Genomic DNA, 20,000 nt, shown 5'->3' with positions numbered 1-20,000 from the left:
CACAACCATTAGAATGGTGCCTGTGACCTTCACATGCTCCACAGGAACATCTGGAGCCTCCATGTTCCCAAGGACTTGTAGGAAAGAGACAAACAGATGCTCATATGTCACTACTGGGACTGGAATTCAAACCTTTTTCATGCAGGAATCATCAAACTGTGGTTTGGGGCCACTTGATGGAGAAAAAGCCAATAAAACAATCACCAAAATGCTATTTTTTACCGAATTTATCCATGATTGGTGTCTATTCACACACATGCCATAGGTGGCTGGAATGTTCTATTAAGCTGTGGTTCTTAATAGTGGCAGAAATTCATGCCCAATATTGACTAAATTAAGTAATTGTTCCTACTTTTTAAAGTACATTACCCATTGAGAACCACTGATATTAAACATAACACATCTAGGAGAAAACATCTCCTAAGTAACAGTGGGGAAACCCACTAAAAAAAACCTTATTGCACATAAATAATGGGCTAAACACCCAATAAATAAATAAGAAAGTAAAAACTCAAGTGTTTAAAATAATAATAATAATTGTTTTTGTAATTTAAGAAGTTTTATCCAAACATGCAGTGAGTCTCTAACCAGTAGTTCTTGACTGTTTTGTTTTTAAAGCTATGAATGATTTTCAGTCAACTTCCCTCTTACTGGTTTCTTTTGTTTTCTATTAATCAATAACTGATTAATCGGGATTCTTACATTTCCAAAGATCAATTATTTACATAAACACAATACTAGCCATACGAGTTGTTCTAATTTGTATATTTCAGTTACACGATACAATATTGAAGATGCTGAGAGTGTTACTCAAATAATGAAGGAGAAACACGTGCAGCCCTCTACGGCAGTGATTCTCAACCTTTTCAGCCCCCCCACGACCCCCAAAATAAAGGTTCCAGAGACCAGAGACCCCCCATGTACACAGACATGAACGTTGAAGAACAGTCACCAAGAAGTAAATCCTTGTCTTAATCAGGAAAAAATGGGTTAAAAGTGACAAAACATGGTGTTGGTCTGTGTTTGGTGAAATGGGATTTAAAAAAACGCAGATTGGAGTGGCCAAAAACAGACAGAAAAATGGTAATAATGGTTCATATTATCAAATATGGAACAACTAGTTTAAACTGGCAAATAATGGGCATGACAGGTCGAAAAAATGTGGTTAAATTTGCAAAAAATATGGTGAAAAGGAACAGTATACAATACAATAATGCGTCAACATATGTGAAAAGTGGTGGAAAGGGTTTATAAGTGCTGAACATGTCTTGGAAGTGGAAAAAAAGTGCAGAAAAAGGCATTGAAGTTTAATGGAGAAGTGGCAGAAATGGGAGTAATGTAGCAAAAATTAAAAGGAACAAAAATATGGCAAGAAAAAGTGATGAAAATAGGTTAAAAATATGTCAGGTTTGGTGAAAAATAGTTAAAAAAATAAAACCCCTCTTAGTTTCTGGAAGGCATCTGGTGACCCCCTCCCAGTGTTTTGTGACCCCAAATGGAGTCCTGACCCAAAGGATGGGAACCTTTAGTCTACAGGACTCCACATCCCACAATGCAATGCACCAAACTTTTCCAACTTGTCAACATACTAGTGTTTACAGAGGAGATCAAAACTAACTTTTTCAACCTTTTTTTGGAGAAAATATTCTTTATTTATTGATCTTACACTGTGTCTTTATCTGATAAAAAAAAAAAAAGCTAAAGTTAAACTTTTCCATTAGCCTGACATGATGCTAACCATGATGTAGCACATGCTTGTACTGATTGAACCCACATGTGATCATTTTTCCTCTTTTTTAAACTCCTACTGGAGTCATTCTCTGTTGTAATATGAATGTTTTATCTCCGTAATGACTCGTACCCACTTCATCTTTATTGCTCTGTTGGTCTGGACACTGTACACACACACACACACACACACACTCTGACACTATGGAGGCGTTAGTGGCTCCAGTGCCATGAATTCATCTCCCAAAGACGTGGCATATGCCAGAGGATCAGATTTCTTTGTGTTGATTTGTAAATTGATGGAGCATAAGGTCCCACTTCCACGGCCCAATGTAAACGCCTCACCTCAATAATTGTATCAGCGTGTAAGGAGCTTACAGTAATTACAATATTGTGTTCTTAGGGATGAAAAACACAAAACACTCATTTCTAAATTAAACAGAGACAATTCAAAGGGAAGCCACACCGGAGGAGCACACAGGGATTAACATTTAATATTTACAACAATCGCACAATTAATCTGACAGTGTCGTTGTGTTTAATACCTGAAGCCAGTGGATAAAGTCCACAGTCTTTAATATCACTGCTGTGCACAGCGGGACACGCACACAATGATGAAATATTTATGACCTAAATGTCAAATCTGCTGCACTTCAGACTCAAAAGTTTATATTTTTGGCCTTTTCTGTTGCAAATGAAAATGGTTTCACATGCATGTGGTGATGCACATGGAGTTATTTACAAACTTATCTGACATTCCCCAAATTGCAAACTTTTGCAACATACCCCAAATTCCGGAATTTGATGACATTCCGAACTTGTCCAAAATTCCCACAATTGGCGTTCCCAAAATTCCAGACTTCTCAAAACTTTATTGACTTTCCCAAAATTCAAAACTTGTTCAACATTCCCTAAAATCTTACTTTTTTTGGTGTTCTATTCCCAGAATTGTAAGATTAAAGATTAAATTGGGGCTTTCGCCTTTAATTGGCCATGTAATGTTATTACATTAATGGAATTTGTCCTCTGCATTTAACCCATCCCTGAGGAGCAGTGGGCAGTCATTTTGTGGCACCTGGGGAGAAGTTCAGGGTTAAGGGACTTGCTCAACATCCCACAGTGATGGCCCAGGTGAGGCTTGAACCGGCAACCCACCGATCACAAGCCCAGCGTCCTTAACCACGAGGCCATCCTGCTTTTTCTGATGTTCCCAAAATTCTGAACTTGTCCGGGATTCCTACAATTGTGGACCCGTCCGACGTTCCCAAAATTCCAATCTTGTCTTCCCTTTTTCGACTTTACCAAAATTCAAAATTTGTCCAACATTCCCTAAATTCCTTTTTTCCCCCGACGTTCCCAAAATTCCAAACTTGTCCGACATTCCCACAATTGGCGTTCCCAAAATTCCAGACTTCTCAAAACTTTATTGACTTTCCCAAAATTTAAAACTTGTTCAACATTCCTTAAAATCCTACTTTTTCTGATGTTCCCAAAATTCTGAACTTGTCCGGGATTCCTACAATTGTAAACCCGTCCGATGTTCCCAAAATTCCAATGATGTCTTACCTTTTTCGACTTTACCAAAATTCCAAATTTGTCCAACATTCCCTAAATTCCTTTTTTCCCCCGACGTTCCCAAAATTCCAAACTTGTCCCAACTTTTCAGACTTTACAAAAATTCCGATATTCCCACAGCAAGCCTCTACTGTGAGATAAGTCATAATCATGAGAAAGTAAGTCACAATTATGACTTATGGATAGCGTTCAAAAGTTTTCATTACAGTTTTTCCAAATTCATACAAAAAAATACAATTCTAATTTAATGTTCATAATATACAAATATTTTAGGTGCCATAAAACCCAGTGACTGTACAATATATAGATATGAATTTATTTGTTGTATATTGTGTTATGTATTTGTTGTAGTATACGTTTTTCAGTGAAATGGTGCCAAACTTTTGAGACTTTAGGTTGGTTCTTCTTCACCATGTAAATAGTGAAGTGACACTGCGCCCAGTGGTTGATGTATGGTACTGCAGCTATAAGGAAGCAGAAAGCTGATTTTATCATGAATTTACAACATTAAACAACACGTCGACGCAATTTTTTTGTAGTTAACATTATCATTTATGTTACTAATCATTTTTGCATTATTCTATATGTTACACATGATGTGGTTGGCGTGAATCTCGTGACTGTCTACATACTTAATTCTGTTTTTTGTTTTGTCAGTCCAAACTGTATCAGGGGTGTAAAACTAGTCTTAGTTCAGAGGCCACAGATTTTATGCAGGAAAATTAGTAATTTTAACATTCATGTGCTCTAGTTTGCACTTTTATGCATAGATAAAATACTAAATATGTAAGAAACGAACAATATCCAAACAACAATTGATAGATATCAGTCCCAACAGGATCTTCACTTTAAATTTCCTCAATTTTGTGACCAATTTCTATTTATATAAGGAAAATATTATGCAATCATGCGATATAAGCACCGGAAAAACTATGAGCGGATGAAAATATTGCTGAGTTTCATTTACACAATAATTCATGTTTTCTCTGCCATTTTTACTTTTTTCTGCGGGCCGAATTGGAAGCTCCAAAGGGCTGGTTTTGGCCCCCAGGCCATGAGTTTGACACATGCAGTTTGTGTACACAAGTGTGTGTAAATTTAAAAGAGTGCACAAGGATTAAATCCTAAAAACTACAAAGATGGGCCTGAAAATGTGGGCCAGATACCACAGCACACTTCGTGTTCCAAAGAGCTGTTTCTAATGTTGTGGCTGTGGTGTGTGAAGGGTTAACAACAGGAGGAGGCGCAGCAGCGGTGGTGGTGGTGGTAGCCTCGGTCACACCGTCTCTGGGTGGAGAGAAGTTTGGACTCACTCGAGAAAATTAGCCCGGCAGAGAGAGCGGATGGACCGGGAGAAAAGCAGCTGAAGACGGGCTGAAGAAGGACGGAGAACCGAGCGGTTCTTCCAGCGGCTACAGGAGAAGATGAGCTCCGTTAGTGAGGAGGCTCTGCTGGGTTACTTTAGCTCAGCTGGAGGAGAATCTGGTAGAGTGAAGAACGCAGACATGTTGAGGACATTTAAACCGTTCATTGGACACAGTGACGCCACGCTACGAGGTCAGTGACACACACACACACACACACACACACACACACGCACACACGCACACACACACACGCACACACGCACACACACACAAGAAAAGTGTGCATGTGCTGTGCACGAGCAAACAAAGACCAATCACAGGCCAGCAGCAGGATGTGTGTGTGTGTGTGTGTGTGTGTCATCATTTCCTCCTGACCATGATCAGCTCCATGTGTCTGTATTCACTGCTACCCCCCCCCCCCCCACACACACACACACACACACTGGATCATCATTATGATGATGATGATTATGCAATAATAACATCACTTCCTCCACTTTCTAACAGTCCAGTAGTTGTTGTGTAACTGTTTTTTTTTTTACTCTTCCTCCAACACAGTTCTACACAAACAGTTCCACAGTAATGGTTCTCACTGATGTTAGTTTTACAGATTTCTTTGTTTATTTAATAAAGATTTCTAATCTTATAATAATGGTAAATGTGGTAAAAGTGTGTTGCATTGCTATAGAAAGTGATGTGGTGGCGGGAGTCCAGCTTTAGGGCTGTGGGTCAGATGCAGACACAGGGGTTTTGGGGGGAACAGACCAGTCTGGGATCTCAGCGGTAAAAAGCCTTTCAGTGTGTGTGTGTGTGTGTGTGTGTGTGTGTCTCAGTGAATCTGATGTTGTTTCGTGCTCTCAGGGACTTGTATGTGGCTGATAGCAGTAGTCATAACATAGCAGAGACCTTGGTGTGTGCTATCAGTGTATGGTGGTATCTGGCCTGCTTAGGACAGTCTGACCAGGAGAGATTCTGTAATCAAATATCAATCTTTCCTTTGTTAAAAACAAGCAATTATTTTAACACAAGTATAAATGAATTACAGAATCACTAGAGAGAGAGACCAACACCCACATTTACCAACACAAACCTATTCCCAGTACCTGCGGTTTGGTTAATTTCCTATTTTATTCTATAATTCTAACGACCCTTTACAGTCACTCACTGTCTTCCCAACACGTATGTCAGAAAAACTGTAAAAACCTGCAAAGACCAGGAAGTCAAATCTACTCAATGTTAATTTTCTAGTGCGTGAGTTCTCTGTACTAGTGAAGCAAAGTGTCACTAGTACGAGTAGACTCTTTTTGTTTTGCTAGTGCTGCTAGTAGTAGACTTATGGTGAGTTCACACTTAACGTGTCTTCAGCGACTGGCGACTAGATTATATTTAAAATCAATGTAACCCTCGCAAAGTCGCTCAAAATGGATAATTTTGAACTTTCGAATCGACTTTGGCGCGACATCCGATTGGTAATGAGTTTCTCCCCACGTCACTGCGTGTAGAGCCGCAGTATGCAGCGTATTTGCTGGTTTGCTAAGCTGTGTTCACACCGGTTGCGGCCACTGCGCGAATGCTTCCGCAGGATCAAAAAATGTTTTCCCCATATTCGCTTTATATGCGTGTTTGAAGCGAATATAAAAACGGCGCCAACCAGACTCTTTCTTTTCACTATCAACTATGGAGGACCCCAGTAAAATCGCTGCTCTTTACCTTCTGTGGACGCTAAAGAGCTGACGAAATGCTCGACGCTGGCGTTCCTGGCGTCACCAGGTTAACCAGCGACACTTCACACTTGGTGAGTTTCACTGTTTTCTTCAGGAGCTGCCGTCAGATCCTTCCTGGTACGGTCCCAAATTGGCCGTGTCGTAGAGTTCAACCATTTTCTCCTCCATGCTACTGTAGAATGGGTGAAAAGGCCGGTGTCTGCGTTGATGCCCTGTTGTCATTGACAACAATCACTCTGATTGGCTGGAGTTCAATATTTTCAACTCAAGTGAATGACGAAGGTCACAGAAAAAGTCAACACTGTTGCCGCGCAGATGAAACCGCCCCGACCAACAGGAGAAGAATTCGCCTGTTACCGCGCCTTCCCATTGACTTTGTTTGTAATCTGGTCACGCTAACATTTTGCGCTGCGTCTGGTGTGAACACAGCATTACAGAGGCCAATGTGTAATTTGTGGCAAATGCATGGAGGCTCCTGACTAGGCCTGGGCAGTAAATAATGCATCAATTTTATATAGCGCTTTTTTGGACACTCAAAGTCGCTTTACAGAATTAAGGGATTATTCTTTCACTCCACACTTAGTGGTGGTAAGCTACTGTTGTAGCCACAGCTGCCCTGGGGCAGACTGACGGAAGCGAGGCTGCCAAAGTGCACCATCGGCCCCTCCGACCACCAACAACACTCACTCACACATTACATTCATACTAGGCAATGCGGGTAAAGTGCCTTGCCCAAGGACACAATGACAGATACCACTGGGGTGACTGCGACCCCACTGTGGCACATGGAATTCTCAGTGGTCTCCACCCACCTACTAACCAGGCCCAGACCTGCTTAGCTTCCGAGATCTAACGGGATCGGGGAATGATGGCCACAATGATAATTATATACTGTATATAGAGATGTAATCAGTATCAATAGAAAATATGTGCGATAGAACATTCAATAACTTCACTGAACTCATTGAAAATCCCGGAAACAACTCCCGACCCAGAACCGCAAGGCATTTTGGGGGATGTAGGCAGAGGGACGGATTGAGCCGATCCAAAGTACAGCAGCTGTGTACATTAGCAGTTTATATACACGTCTATATTCGTACATTGAATAGTTTATTTTTTTAATTGAGGTTTTTTTTAGTTTTGTCAGAGTTTTGTTGACCTCTTTTTAAATGTTTAAAGATTGTTTTAAATAAAAGTATCTAAATTTGGCCTTTTTTTCTGAATAAGTTAAAAAAAGGAATCAATAATTATCGTTATTGACTGATATGAAACAGCCCTACTACTGACTGCTGGTCTATTTATATTTTAGTTTCCATTTTTTTATTCACATACCCCCTATGACAATTTGCGTACCCCACTTTGGGAACCTCGGATCTAATTTAAATCATTTTTACTGTGTTCAATAAGTTGCTGATTTTTTGTCTCCTGGTTTTCCTCCTTTTTTTTTTTTTTTTTTTAAATCTGTGACCGTGTTTGAAATGAAGGCAGAGTTGACCTTGTGTTGCTCTTGTGTGCTCGTACAGTCCAGATGTTGTGTCAACAGTGCGTTTGTTGGCAGAGGTTTGAAACCCGTTCACCATCTGACACCAGCGTCCAATTAGAAAAGTGCTTCCTACACTTTTTTTTTTTTTTTTTTCAAACTCATCCCGTAGCATGTGGTCGCAGCTTTTCCCTGTTGTAATTGTGATGATAGTTTTTTAATCATAATTAACACAGCATGCATGGCCGGGTCTCTAATGGGGGCTTTTTCATTAGACGGTGGAAACCAGGGCACGGTGGGAAGTGGAACGGCCCTGGACAGATTGGAGGGGAGTGTGTACATGTGTCTCCTGTTGTTTGGACAAACCTCTGGCTAATAAATGACTGGCATGTTTGTGTGTTGGGCCAGTTGTAAGTGGTCACTTCCTTTGGGATTCCTGTTGTTTTTCGGGGCAAGTGTCTCCAGAGAATTAATCCTGAACTCATCAGGAAAAGGAAACACTTCAGCAGTTCTGAGCTGTGCACCTAAATGTAACCAAATACATGACAATAAATGTAAATAAATACATATTTTAATGTCAACGAAACTTCCTCTGTGTCGAAATACATCACATTTTTATGTTCAGATTAAGTACACCCTGTTTAAAGATTAGTGAGAGAAAAGTCAGCATAAGTATTTCCTGTCTGAGAGGACTTTTTAACAGGAAGTGACTTCAACAGGATGTGACATCATTAATATGCTTTCTTGATAAGAGAAGGAGTCCGGTCTAGCTTGTGTCTAATAGGTTAACAGCCATATCTCAAAAGGGCCTTATTTGGGGAGACACCCCTCCCAATAGTAGAACAAAACACAACTGTATTTTTTTACCAAAGTATAATATATAAGAAGTGAGAAAATGTATGTTGTGGTCTCCGGAAGTGGGGGCAGGTTTTGTTTTTGAGCTCATTTTAGTGATATAACCTGAGGAAGATTTTTGCGATTCATCGAAAATGCATAATTATCAAATAAACTTACTTCAAAATGTTTGTTTATGTCATATTTGCTACCAAAATGTCAACAATGATAAGACAAAACTCTTCAACAAAACAATTTGGGTCGCTTCTAAATCTTATTTGGCCATCAGATGACAAAAATATCAGTCAAAAATATTTTGACTTTGGGAGTATTTTTGCGCAAGATTGTCCATAACATCGTCAATATACATTTATTTAAGTATTATTTAATGTCTTAAAGTCACGTGCGCATGTCAGAAGGTGAATTACGTCAGATTATTTCGTGACAGTTGACTTTGCGTCTCTTTTCCTGTCCATCTAAGGTGGAAAATAATGTCATGTCATATTTAAATTTTAGCTTGATTTTGTTTATGGAAAAAAAGAAAAGAAAAATAATAGTAATGTTGCCATTTTTTGTTTCAGGAAGTGAATTTTGTAACTTTATCTGTTTCCGCGATCATGGAATATCGGAGGCCCTACTTTTCCCACTGATGAAGGCTCACATTCCAACTTTATAAAGACATTTAAGCATTGCGTAGTCTCGGAAAAACATTCCCTTCATTACAGGTAAAAGCCAGTAAATTAGAATATTTAGAAAAACTTGATTTATTTCAGTAATTGCATTCAAAAGGTGTAACTTGTACATTATATTTATTCATTGCACACAGACTGATGCATTCAAATGTTTATTTCATTTAATTTTGATGATTTGAAGTGGCAACAAATGAAAATCCAAAATTCCGTGTGTCACAAAATTAGAATATTACTTAAGGCTGATACAAAAAAGGGATTTTTAGAAATGTTGGCCAACTGAAAAGTATGAAAATGAAAAATATGAGCATGTACAATACTCAATACTTGGTTGGAGCTCCATTTGCCTCAATTACTGCGTTAATGCGGCGTGGCATGGAGTCCATGAGTTTCTGGCACTGCTCGGGTGTTATGAGAGCCCAGGTTGCCCTGATAGTGGCCTTCAACTCTTCTGCGTTTTTGGGTCTGGCATTCTGCATCTTCCTTTTCACAATACCCCACAGATTTTCTATGGGGCTAAGGTCAGGGGAGTTGGCTGGCCAATTTAGAACAGAAATACCATGGTCCGTAAACCAGGCACGGGTAGATTTTGCGCTGTGTGCAGGCGCCAAGTCCTGTTGGAACTTGAAATCTCCATCTCCATAGAGCAGGTCAGCAGCAGGAAGCATGAAGTGCTCTAAAACTTGCTGGTATACGGCTGCGTTGACCCTGGATCTCAGGACACAGAGTGGACCGACACCAGCAGATGACATGGCACCCCAAACCATCACTGATGGTGGAAACTTTACACTAGACTTCAGGCAACGTGGATCCTGTGCCTCTCCTGTCCTCCTCCAGACTCTGGGACCTCGATTTCCAAAGGAAATGCAAAATTTGCTTTCGTCAGAAAACATGACTTTGGACCACTCAGCAGCAGTCCAGCTCTTTTTTTCCTTAGCCCAGGTGAGACGCTTTTCGCGCTGTTTCTTGGTCAACAGTGGCTTGACACGAGGTATGCGGCAGTTGAAACCCATGTCTTTCAAGCGTCTCTTGGTGGTGGATCTTGAAGCACTGACTCCAGCAGCTGTCCACTCCTTGTGAATCTCCCCCACATTCTTGAATGGGTTTTTTTTCACAATCCTGACCAGGGCGCGGTGATCCCTATTGCTTGTACACTTTTTCTGACCACAGTTGTTCCTTCCCTTTGCCTCTCCATTAATGTGTTTGGACACAGAGCTCTGAGAACAGCCAGCCTCTTCAGCAATAACCTTTTGTGTCTTTCCCTCCTTGTGCAATGTGTCGATGGTCGCCTTTTGGACAGCTGTCAAATCTGAAGTCTTCCCCATGTTTGTCTAGGCTTCAGAACTGTTCTGAGAGACCATTTAAAGCCCTTTGCAGGTGTTTTGAGTTAATCAGCTGATTAGTTTGTGGCACCAGGTATCTTCAAAATTTAACCCTAACACAATATTCTAATTTTGTGACACACGGAATTTTGGATTTTCATTTGTTGCCACTTCAAATCATCACAATTAAATGAAATAAACATTTGAATGCATCAGTCTGTGTGCAATGAATAAATACAATGTACAAGTTACACCTTTTGAATGCAATTACTGAAATAAATCAAGTTTTTCTAAATATTCTAATTTACTGGCTTTTACCTGTATATGAATCCTTTTTTAGGTAATAAAACAAAAATGTTGCTCCCATTTGTTATAAATCGAGCCGTTTAGTATTATTTTAACTGCATATTTGACCTGAAACATTCCTCTTTGCAGCTAAATACAGAGAGGAATTCAAGCTCATCATTGACCGGATCGCCGTGGTGAAGACTGAGAATGTAAGTAAAACATTTAAGGTATTTTGTTAGCTTTTGTGCTGCAGCTGGTGTTTTATTTCATTCTCTTTTATTATAACCTGATGAGTTTAAGCGGAAGGCCTCGTGTTAGGCTTTTACTTTGAAAAAGCAGCTTCAGGTTGTTATCGTTTCAGGAACAGTCGCTATGAACCAAACAAGCTGGTTTACTTCACAGGGAATCGCTGACACTTTGGTAAACACACAAAGAAAAATGAAAATGTGAACATTCCTCATGGTCGGTGAGAGGAAACGCTCTCGCTTTAAGGAGAACTTCTAATCTCACCACAAATCTTTCAGCTGTAATCATGATCTAGTAAACTAAGTAACACTCAAGTAGGGCTGGGTGAATTTGCCTCAAAAAAATCTCTGATTTTTGAAAGAAAAATTCATGTTTTGTTTCGATTTTTTTTTTCTTCTAATGCACTTAAAAATGACTGCAGACATCAGATATATTGTCAAAAGTGCAACTTTATTGCAGTGATTGTCCTCAAGAGTTAAAATGCATAGAACAATCCCAAAATAAAATGTCTGTCATTGAACTATTTCAAGCTTTAACCAGGTTTAAGCAAAAGTGTAACAACAACTTCACAGTAGCTTCAATTTTCTGATTATGAAATCAGATAACTACATATTTTACAGCATATAACATTACAATTTAGAAAATAATAAACTCTTCCCTTATATTAGCATCTCAGAATAGTGTGAATAAAAAACGAGACGCATGTAGCCTACTCAAAGGGTAAATAAAGAAGGGGCTGGCTCACATGGCGCTACGGTAACCCACTACGACGGAACGCTGAAAAGTCCAAAAAATATGTGGTGGAAAAAAAGAAAAAAAAAATGTAAATAAAAACATTTCTTGCCCAGCCCTAAACTCAAGGTTAAAGTCCTTCAACGTTTGGTTTAAATCAGCAGAAAAAAAGTCAGTTTCAACCCTTAAACCTCCTATTATCCTCAAATACTATTATCCAATCCAGTTTATTTATAGAGCACGTTTAACACGTTTGACCAGTGTTACACAATGAAACATAAAACCCAGACAATTTCTCATAATAACAAGACATCGACTCACACACTGTTAAATATAAATGTGTTTATAAAAGAGATTTAATTACCACATTTTAATACCACATTGGACCCTTGGGGTCAATGTGACACCAGCGATATTTTCAGAAAATTGTTGATCAAGTTTTTGTGTCAGACACTTTGTTTATTAGTTGAACACATAAATAAGTCTTTGATAAAGAAACCTTGACCTGTTCCACCATCAGGACACATTTTAAATTAGAATTCATGAATAATTTTCATCCAAATCTTCTCATATTTACTGACAACATAAATGACCACCAGAGTATGAACCCTATTGGTTGTGGTGATGATTTGACCTTTGACCTTTCCTGCAGAGTTTAGAGTTAGTGTATCTGGGAAATCTTTCATCCAAATCTTTTCTATTTTGGGGTGCACATTCATGAGATTGAACCATATTGATGGAGGTTGGTCTTTCCATTTTTAGAATAGAATAGATTGTGTCTGCTGGAGGGTCAACAAATGGGAGTGCCTTAAAATCAGGGTCCTCCTCAACACAATCACAGTCACACATTCTCTTTGACATCTGTTTTACTGTGAAAGAGTTGTTCCAAAACTTCATTGACAAGTTTTGCACAGCTAAAACAACTTGGGGTCAAACTGAGCCCAAAGGAACACCAATGTGTGCAATATGTGTTCATCACATTGAAAACGTATTATCATGATCATTTTTATGCTTTGATGTACCCATCATATTAGGAAATTACATGAAATATTAAGCAAAAAATATATAATCCAACTATTATTTTTGAATGATGAACATTTAATGGGGTCACATTGACCCTAAGGATAATAAGAAGGTTAAAACACTTGCAGAGGGTTCATGCATCAGCAGAGAAATAGTAAATGTTTAATTTTGATCTATTTGTTGCTGTGAAATCTTTATTTCTCCCACAGGGGGAGAAGTTTCTCATCCTCAAGAAGAAATACCGAAACTCGTTGCTCGATCCCAAACTCGAGGCCACAAACGGAGACCGAGCGAGACGCGTCAGCCCGGCCCGACCCATCGCCCCCGCCCCCACTGCTGCTGCACAGATGGAGTCAAAGGAGCAGCAGCAGGACGAGCCGATGTCATGTGGAGAGTGGGACGGAGCAGCAGAGGTGATTAAAACCTGTTTGTTATCATTCAACATCAGCACGAGATGAAAAAACACCACTTCCTGTGTTCACTCTGGATGTGAGGGATGCATTTGTGTTGTAAATGTCCCACTAACGTACTCTACACTACAAACTAAATGAGTATTTACAGTACCGTCTATTATAAGTATGATTAGGATGATGAGCGTTCCCACTGAAGTATATTTCCAAGTTTCCCATGATGCATTTGGAACCTCCAGCTTTACAAACCTGAATCACACTGAGGCTAAATATCTCTGTTGATTCTCCACCTTCACTTTGAAAGTTCTGAAAACATTTGAAGTGAGAAAGTCACCAAGTAGTATATTAACATGTGTTCATTTGATCAATAAAACTCACGTAAACACATTTCATGCAGACATTTCGGAGATTACTACTGACTAAACTTCCTGTTAACTTCAAAATAAGAGCCCTATTTACAAAAGCGTTAAAAAACTAATGGAAGACAAGAAGCGATGCTTTTATTTTGAAAAGTGGATGTTTGATTTTTAGCTTGAAGCTGGTCCCTGGATCATTTTACATTCCGCTCGCAATGCATCATGGGACAGTATATGTAGAGTGTGCCCACTGTGCATACTTAAAAAATATCCAGATATAGTATACATCCTGGTATTTCTCGCATACTGGATTTTTTCATACGATCTAATGTGAACACAAATTTTTAATACATTTTAATCAAATTTTTCTAATGAACTTGTTTAATTTATTTTAGCTTTACCAAATTAACTCATAACAATATAACTTTAATTTAGTTTAACTACTTGTTTTAATTATTTAATAAATTTAGTTAACTGTTTGATAAATTAACAATGAATAATATCTATCCATTATAATTAAATAATTTAATTACTTAACTGTTTAATATTTTTTTCCGTCTGCATTTTCTCGACTTCCTGGCTCAGTTTAAATTCTCACTTATAGTATTATAGTATACAGTATATACTCATTGAGTTTGTAGTGTATATCTAATACAGACTCAGTGAAGCTTCTTATGCAGGAGAAAAACCAACGGGAAGGTCAAAGGTCGCAGCTTTTTTACAGCATGTGACAATGAACACATCTGTGGTTTTAATGCACGATAATCCTCGACATGTAGGTTTACATATTGTTGATGCGATGAAATTGAAGGTTTGTAATAATGACGATTATTATCCATCCACACACAGCAAAGCAGCGCATTACGTATACTGTACATTCACGTCACAAGTAATATGAAGAGGGAAGCTTTCAAAAGGCTGTTATGTTTTATCAGAGCACAATAAACCCACATGCTGATGTATTTGGAACAGAAAATCCCAGATTTTGTTAGCTGGACTTTGGAAATGGGAAGAACACAGGAATATAAAAAGATTTTATAAGGATTTTTTATCTGTTACATACGTAATCACATTGCATTCACGAGAAAAAAATTTATAAAAATCTGTATTTTCTGAATAATTGATTTTTTTTATTTGGTTTTTGGCGGGTTTTTTTATGTTATTTGGACAAAAAAAATTCTTCTGGGTTTTTTGAGTAATTTTTTTTGCAGTTTTTCAGACACATTTTTGTATTTTGGACACATTTTTTTCTAATTTTTTTCCCCCGTGTTTTTCGAACAAATCTGACATATTACATGGAAATAAAATGATACATTTTAAGTACATTCAGGCTGGATATGTGGTCACTCAAGATACGATCAGGATGAAAATACTGGATCTGCACGGTGGGCAGCTGAGGCGGAATTTCCAAGAATCTAGATAATTCAGGGGGAAAAAATTAGCACGAGAAACAGGAAAAAATGACTGAAAAACAAACCAAAAAAATTAATTATTCAGAAAAAACTGATTTTATTTAATTTTTTCAAGTGAATGCAATATGCTTTGGTAGTTACAGGATTCACACGTGAAAATAAAAATCAGAAGTAGAACAGTTTAGATTAGTAGTGTGAAATTATCTCTTTGGTTGTAAATATTGAACAAGGACAAATCTACTCTTAACACACAATAATCTGATGGGATAATCTTGGAAAACGTAAAATAATCTGGATCATCAGGAGATAAACACGTACACACATTTTATTTGAGCAGGAATTCAAAAGTTTATATCTAACATTAGTCTTTAATTAGAATTTTTTTTACGTTTAGAATTCAAACTATCAGTTATTATAGTTAATTAAAGATGATATTTACTGCTGATTTAAAGCAATACAGATTACGTAGAAGATTATTGATTGATCAGCTATTATTTATCATGTAGGGGTCTAAGGTGTATGCTGATTTGATTTATTTGGCATATGTATATGAGTTGTTTAATGTGTATTACATTTAGTATTTAAAAGAGACTTTTTATTAGTTAATTTTGGTCTCAAATTGTATTTTAGTGATAATTTGACTGTCTCAGTTGTTATATCTGATATATTGGATTATTTAGTATATTTAATTATAGTATGTCAAAAAGAAACCATGAATGATAATTCACATAATCAGTTTACATTAGTTTTATCATTATATAAGACAAAAATAAAGAAAAGAAAAAGGGTGACATTATCCTTTAAATGTTGGTGTCTTTGTAAATCTAATCCATTTGTTCCATTTTCTATCAAAATCCTCCTTTTTTATACCCTTAAACAGTAAGTTATTTTAATACTAGACACTTTTTTACATTTATTGTGGATTGTTTTTGCTTTAATTGGGTTTTGATTTGAATAGAAACGTTCCTACTGACTCCTGTGGTTTCTCCTGATATCCACCAGGGGGAGCTAAATTAATTAGCTGGATATTTACCACCACCTCAGTGTCTTTAGAAGAAGAGCCGTTATTATGATAAACAGCAACATGTTGGACCTCATTAGAAAGATAATAATCATAGAGAGAGATTATTAATCAGATTAAAGTTAGTTTAGGTTTTGTGTGTTTTTGGAGTCATTTTTGAGTTTTTGTTGTCTTATATTTTGTTGTATGTTTTTTTGTTGTCATTTTGAGTGTTTTGGTTGTTATTTTTTTATTTCTATTTTGTAAGTTTGAGTTATTTTTTTTCTGTTTTTGCCGTTCTACATTTTTGTTCTCTATATTTTTGTTGCCATTTCGGATATTTTTTGTTGTCAAAATGTACAATTTTTTTTATATATTTTTGTCTTTTTTGTGCAATTTATGTCATTTTGTGTGTATTTGGAATAATTTTGAGGTTTTGTTGTTTTATGTATTTTTGTTGTCATTTTGTGTGTTTTGGTTGTTATTTTATATTTGTCTCCTATTTTGTAAGTTTTAGTTATTGTGTTTTTGCCATTTTACATTTTTGTTGTTTTCTATATTTTGTTGCCATTTTTCTCTTATTTTGTATTTTTTTGTAGTCGTCAAAATATACAATTATTTTTATACATTTTATATTTTTATCTTTAGTGTGTGTTTTATGATGTTTTGTTTGCTTTTGTTGCCATTTTGCATATTTATTTTTTTTCTCATTTTGTATTTTTTGTTGTCGTCAAAATTTACAATTGTTTTTAAAATGAAATAACGCCAATGAATTCAATTAAAAAAAAAAAATAATAATTATTGGGCTCTAACTATAGATACATTTATGAACTCTAAAACTGAGAAAATAACCTCCATTCAATGCTGTTTTTGGTGCTGTTCATTAAGTTTAATCTGATTGGTCGACTATGATCTAATAAATGGTCAGAAACATGAACATATACAGTGTGTGACGGCAGCAATAATCCTCTCATAAATTAAACAACACGATTCAATCACTTCACTTTCAATAAACACCTGCCGAGAGGTGGAAAGAGTACCGTAATGTTCCACTCAAGTAAAAGTACCACTACTTGGATGAAAGTTAACTTAAGTACAAGTAAAAGTATTTTTACTCAAGTAAAAAAAACAACATTTATGAATTCAGAGTAAAAGTTACTTTTTCAGTGAAGTTGGAATTCTTTCTTCTGTTGTTCCGAGACATTTTCAGCACTTTTAACCCCTTTCCACCACTTTTTCCACCTAATATCATTAATTATTGTCACTTTTAACCTCTTTTCACCATATTTCATGCTTATTTCTACCAATTTCACCACATTCATGGTTTACCATGTCCATTATTTGCCAGTTTAAACTAATTGTTCCAATATGGACACTTTGAACCCTGTTTACCACTTTTTCTGTGCGTTTTTGGTCACTAATCCATTTATGCCAATTTCTCCCTATGTTTTGGTACTTTCATTAACAATTTGCAACTTTTAACCAATTTTTGTGGTTTTAAAATCACTTCAAAAGTCACTTGTAACCCATCTTTTTTCAAGGATATAACAAGGATTTACATCTTTAAGATGACTATAAACTATGGAGCAAATATTAATAAACTTCCTGGATAACAGTGGATATTATTCAATGCCTTTTCTGCACATTTTTCCCACTTTCAAGACATTTTCAACACTTTTAAACCCTTTCCACCACTTTTCCACCTAATGTTTCATATGTTGAATAGGGGTGGGAACCTCTGGGTACCTGACGATACGATACACAGCTCACGATAACGATTATCTCGCAATACGACGATACTGTGATTATTGATATATTCAATTTACGATAATCTATGACATAACATAGAAAAAAAAAGGATTAAGTGAAAAAATAATTTTTTTTATTTTCTATCTCTAAATTGAAAAAGTGTCCTATGAACAGTGACACTGTTTTAGTGAAACATTTCTGTAAATAAGTGTCAACATACCAATGTAAACAATTAAGTATCTCCTATAGTGCTTTCTGTAAACAAAAAAATAGGGTCTTTCTTACCAGTGACACTATTATAGTGAAATATTACAGTAAACAATATATTGGTTCCTTCGACAAACAGTGGCAACATTTCTGTGAAGACGTACCTGCACATTTTAGTGAAAAAACAAAAGGTTTTGCATATCAATAATCAATCGTGCCATATCGAGATATCGTCACTCCTAATGTTATATATATATATATTTTTTTTTTTTTTTGCCAATTTAACCACGTTCATGATATGCCATTCCCATTGTTTGCCAATTTAAACTAATTGTTCCAATATTTGCACCTTTGAACCATATTCTGTGGTTTTTAAAATCCCATTTCACCACCTTTTCCACCATTTTTGATCATTTTTAACCCATTTTATTTCTGATTAAAACAAGGATTTACATCTTTAACATAACGATATACTATGGCACAATTAACAATACATTTTCCGGACCACTGGATTAGATAACTGTATTTATATGGCTGAACTTTGTATCAAATCGCTTTTTATGGTGTTTAAAATCACAATAATTACCAGATTATTTTTAGTCTTTAGTTTCGTGACCAACACTAAAATGTGAAAGTGTTTCCAAAGCTGTGCTCCAGAGGGTAATGATCTGGATAAATACCCTCCCTCCACTTTTCTCGTTCAGCGTGTCGACAGCTGACAGTTTGCGTGAGTGACATGAAAGGGCGGGAGTGTTTTAAACGTCATGTTTCTGTGATCCCAGAACAATTTGCCATAGAGTGCTCCTCATAAATCAGCTCCTATGACACGTTCACGCAGCGTGTGAGTTGTTGAAACACATGGTCTTAACTCTAACTGTTAATTGGATTGTTATTCGTCGGCTCCCACGTGTGAAGTTACGTGGTCGTATCTGTCTGACGCCGTTTGGTCACAGCCTGGTGTGTGTTTCCTATGTTTGATCAGGTCGGCTCGTCTGAGTAACGCTCTGTGTGTTTCAGTCCGACTCTGAACAAGACGAGGAGTCCACGGGCAGTATGGGCTCTGCTGCTGTCGCTGTGAGTCCTCTAACGACTCTCTGTATCATTCAAAATAATCTAACAATGTCTTGTCCACAACACATCATGACAACGAGCCTCTAAATCGGACGTTACACCCCCAAAATTGCTCCAAAAATACAGATTAAGGGAAATATACTCAAAAGGACAACAAAAAATACACAAAAAGACAACAAAAATATACAAAATTACACCAAAAACACAAGATATCCACCAAAACATACCAAAAACCCACATGAAATCACTCTAAAAGCACAAAAAAGACAAAACAAACGATATGACTCCAGAAACACGCAACAAAAACACAAAAAATAACACAGAAAACGAGAGAAAATTCAGAAAATGACAATTACAATAGACAATAAAGTAAGAAAAATTCATAAAAGGACAACAAAAAATACACAAATCGCAACAATAATTGACAAAATGACACCATAAACACAAGATATCTACCAAAACCTCTACATGAAATCACTTGAAAAACACGCACAACACAACTAATATGACTTCAGAAACACACAACAAAAATGTAAAAAATATCAGAAAATGAGAGAAAAATCACAAAATGACGACTAAAATAGACAAATTGGCACCAAAAATACAAGACGACTACAAAAATGCAATAAATTAACAGAAAATTATGCAAAACTACCAAAACAAAATTTTTTTTACCAAATTACACCAAAAACACAAGATATTTACCAAAATACCAAAATAAAGGACACAAAAATGAATAAATCTGCATAAAATCACTCTAAAAACTACAAAATAAGACTCATCACAC

The 20,000-nt window shown here is 36.7% G+C and overlaps 1 protein-coding gene across 4 annotated transcripts in view; it reads left to right on the top strand.

The window, feature by feature from the left end:
* Nucleotides 1-4,533: 4,533 nt before the first annotated feature.
* The window catches only part of LOC114467496 (ankyrin repeat domain-containing protein SOWAHB), a 29,285-nt gene continuing 13,818 nt past the window's right edge, over nt 4,534-20,000 (top strand). For all 4 annotated transcript variants that reach the window (XM_028453835.1, XM_028453834.1, XM_028453833.1 and 1 more), the window contains exons 1-4: nt 4,534-4,860; nt 11,155-11,216; nt 13,218-13,421; nt 19,160-19,216. In XM_028453835.1, the coding sequence (XP_028309636.1) occupies nt 4,728-4,860; nt 11,155-11,216; nt 13,218-13,421; nt 19,160-19,216 (456 nt within the window). In that variant the 5' untranslated portion in view covers nt 4,534-4,727. The remainder of the gene's footprint in view (nt 4,861-11,154; nt 11,217-13,217; nt 13,422-19,159; nt 19,217-20,000) is intronic.

This window comes from Gouania willdenowi, chromosome 7 (assembly GCF_900634775.1).
Source record: "Gouania willdenowi chromosome 7, fGouWil2.1, whole genome shotgun sequence".
Taxonomy (NCBI): domain Eukaryota; kingdom Metazoa; phylum Chordata; class Actinopteri; order Blenniiformes; family Gobiesocidae; genus Gouania; species Gouania willdenowi.
The sequence above is the reverse complement of the archived record's forward strand: the minus strand, read 5'-3'. Positions and strand labels throughout refer to the sequence as shown.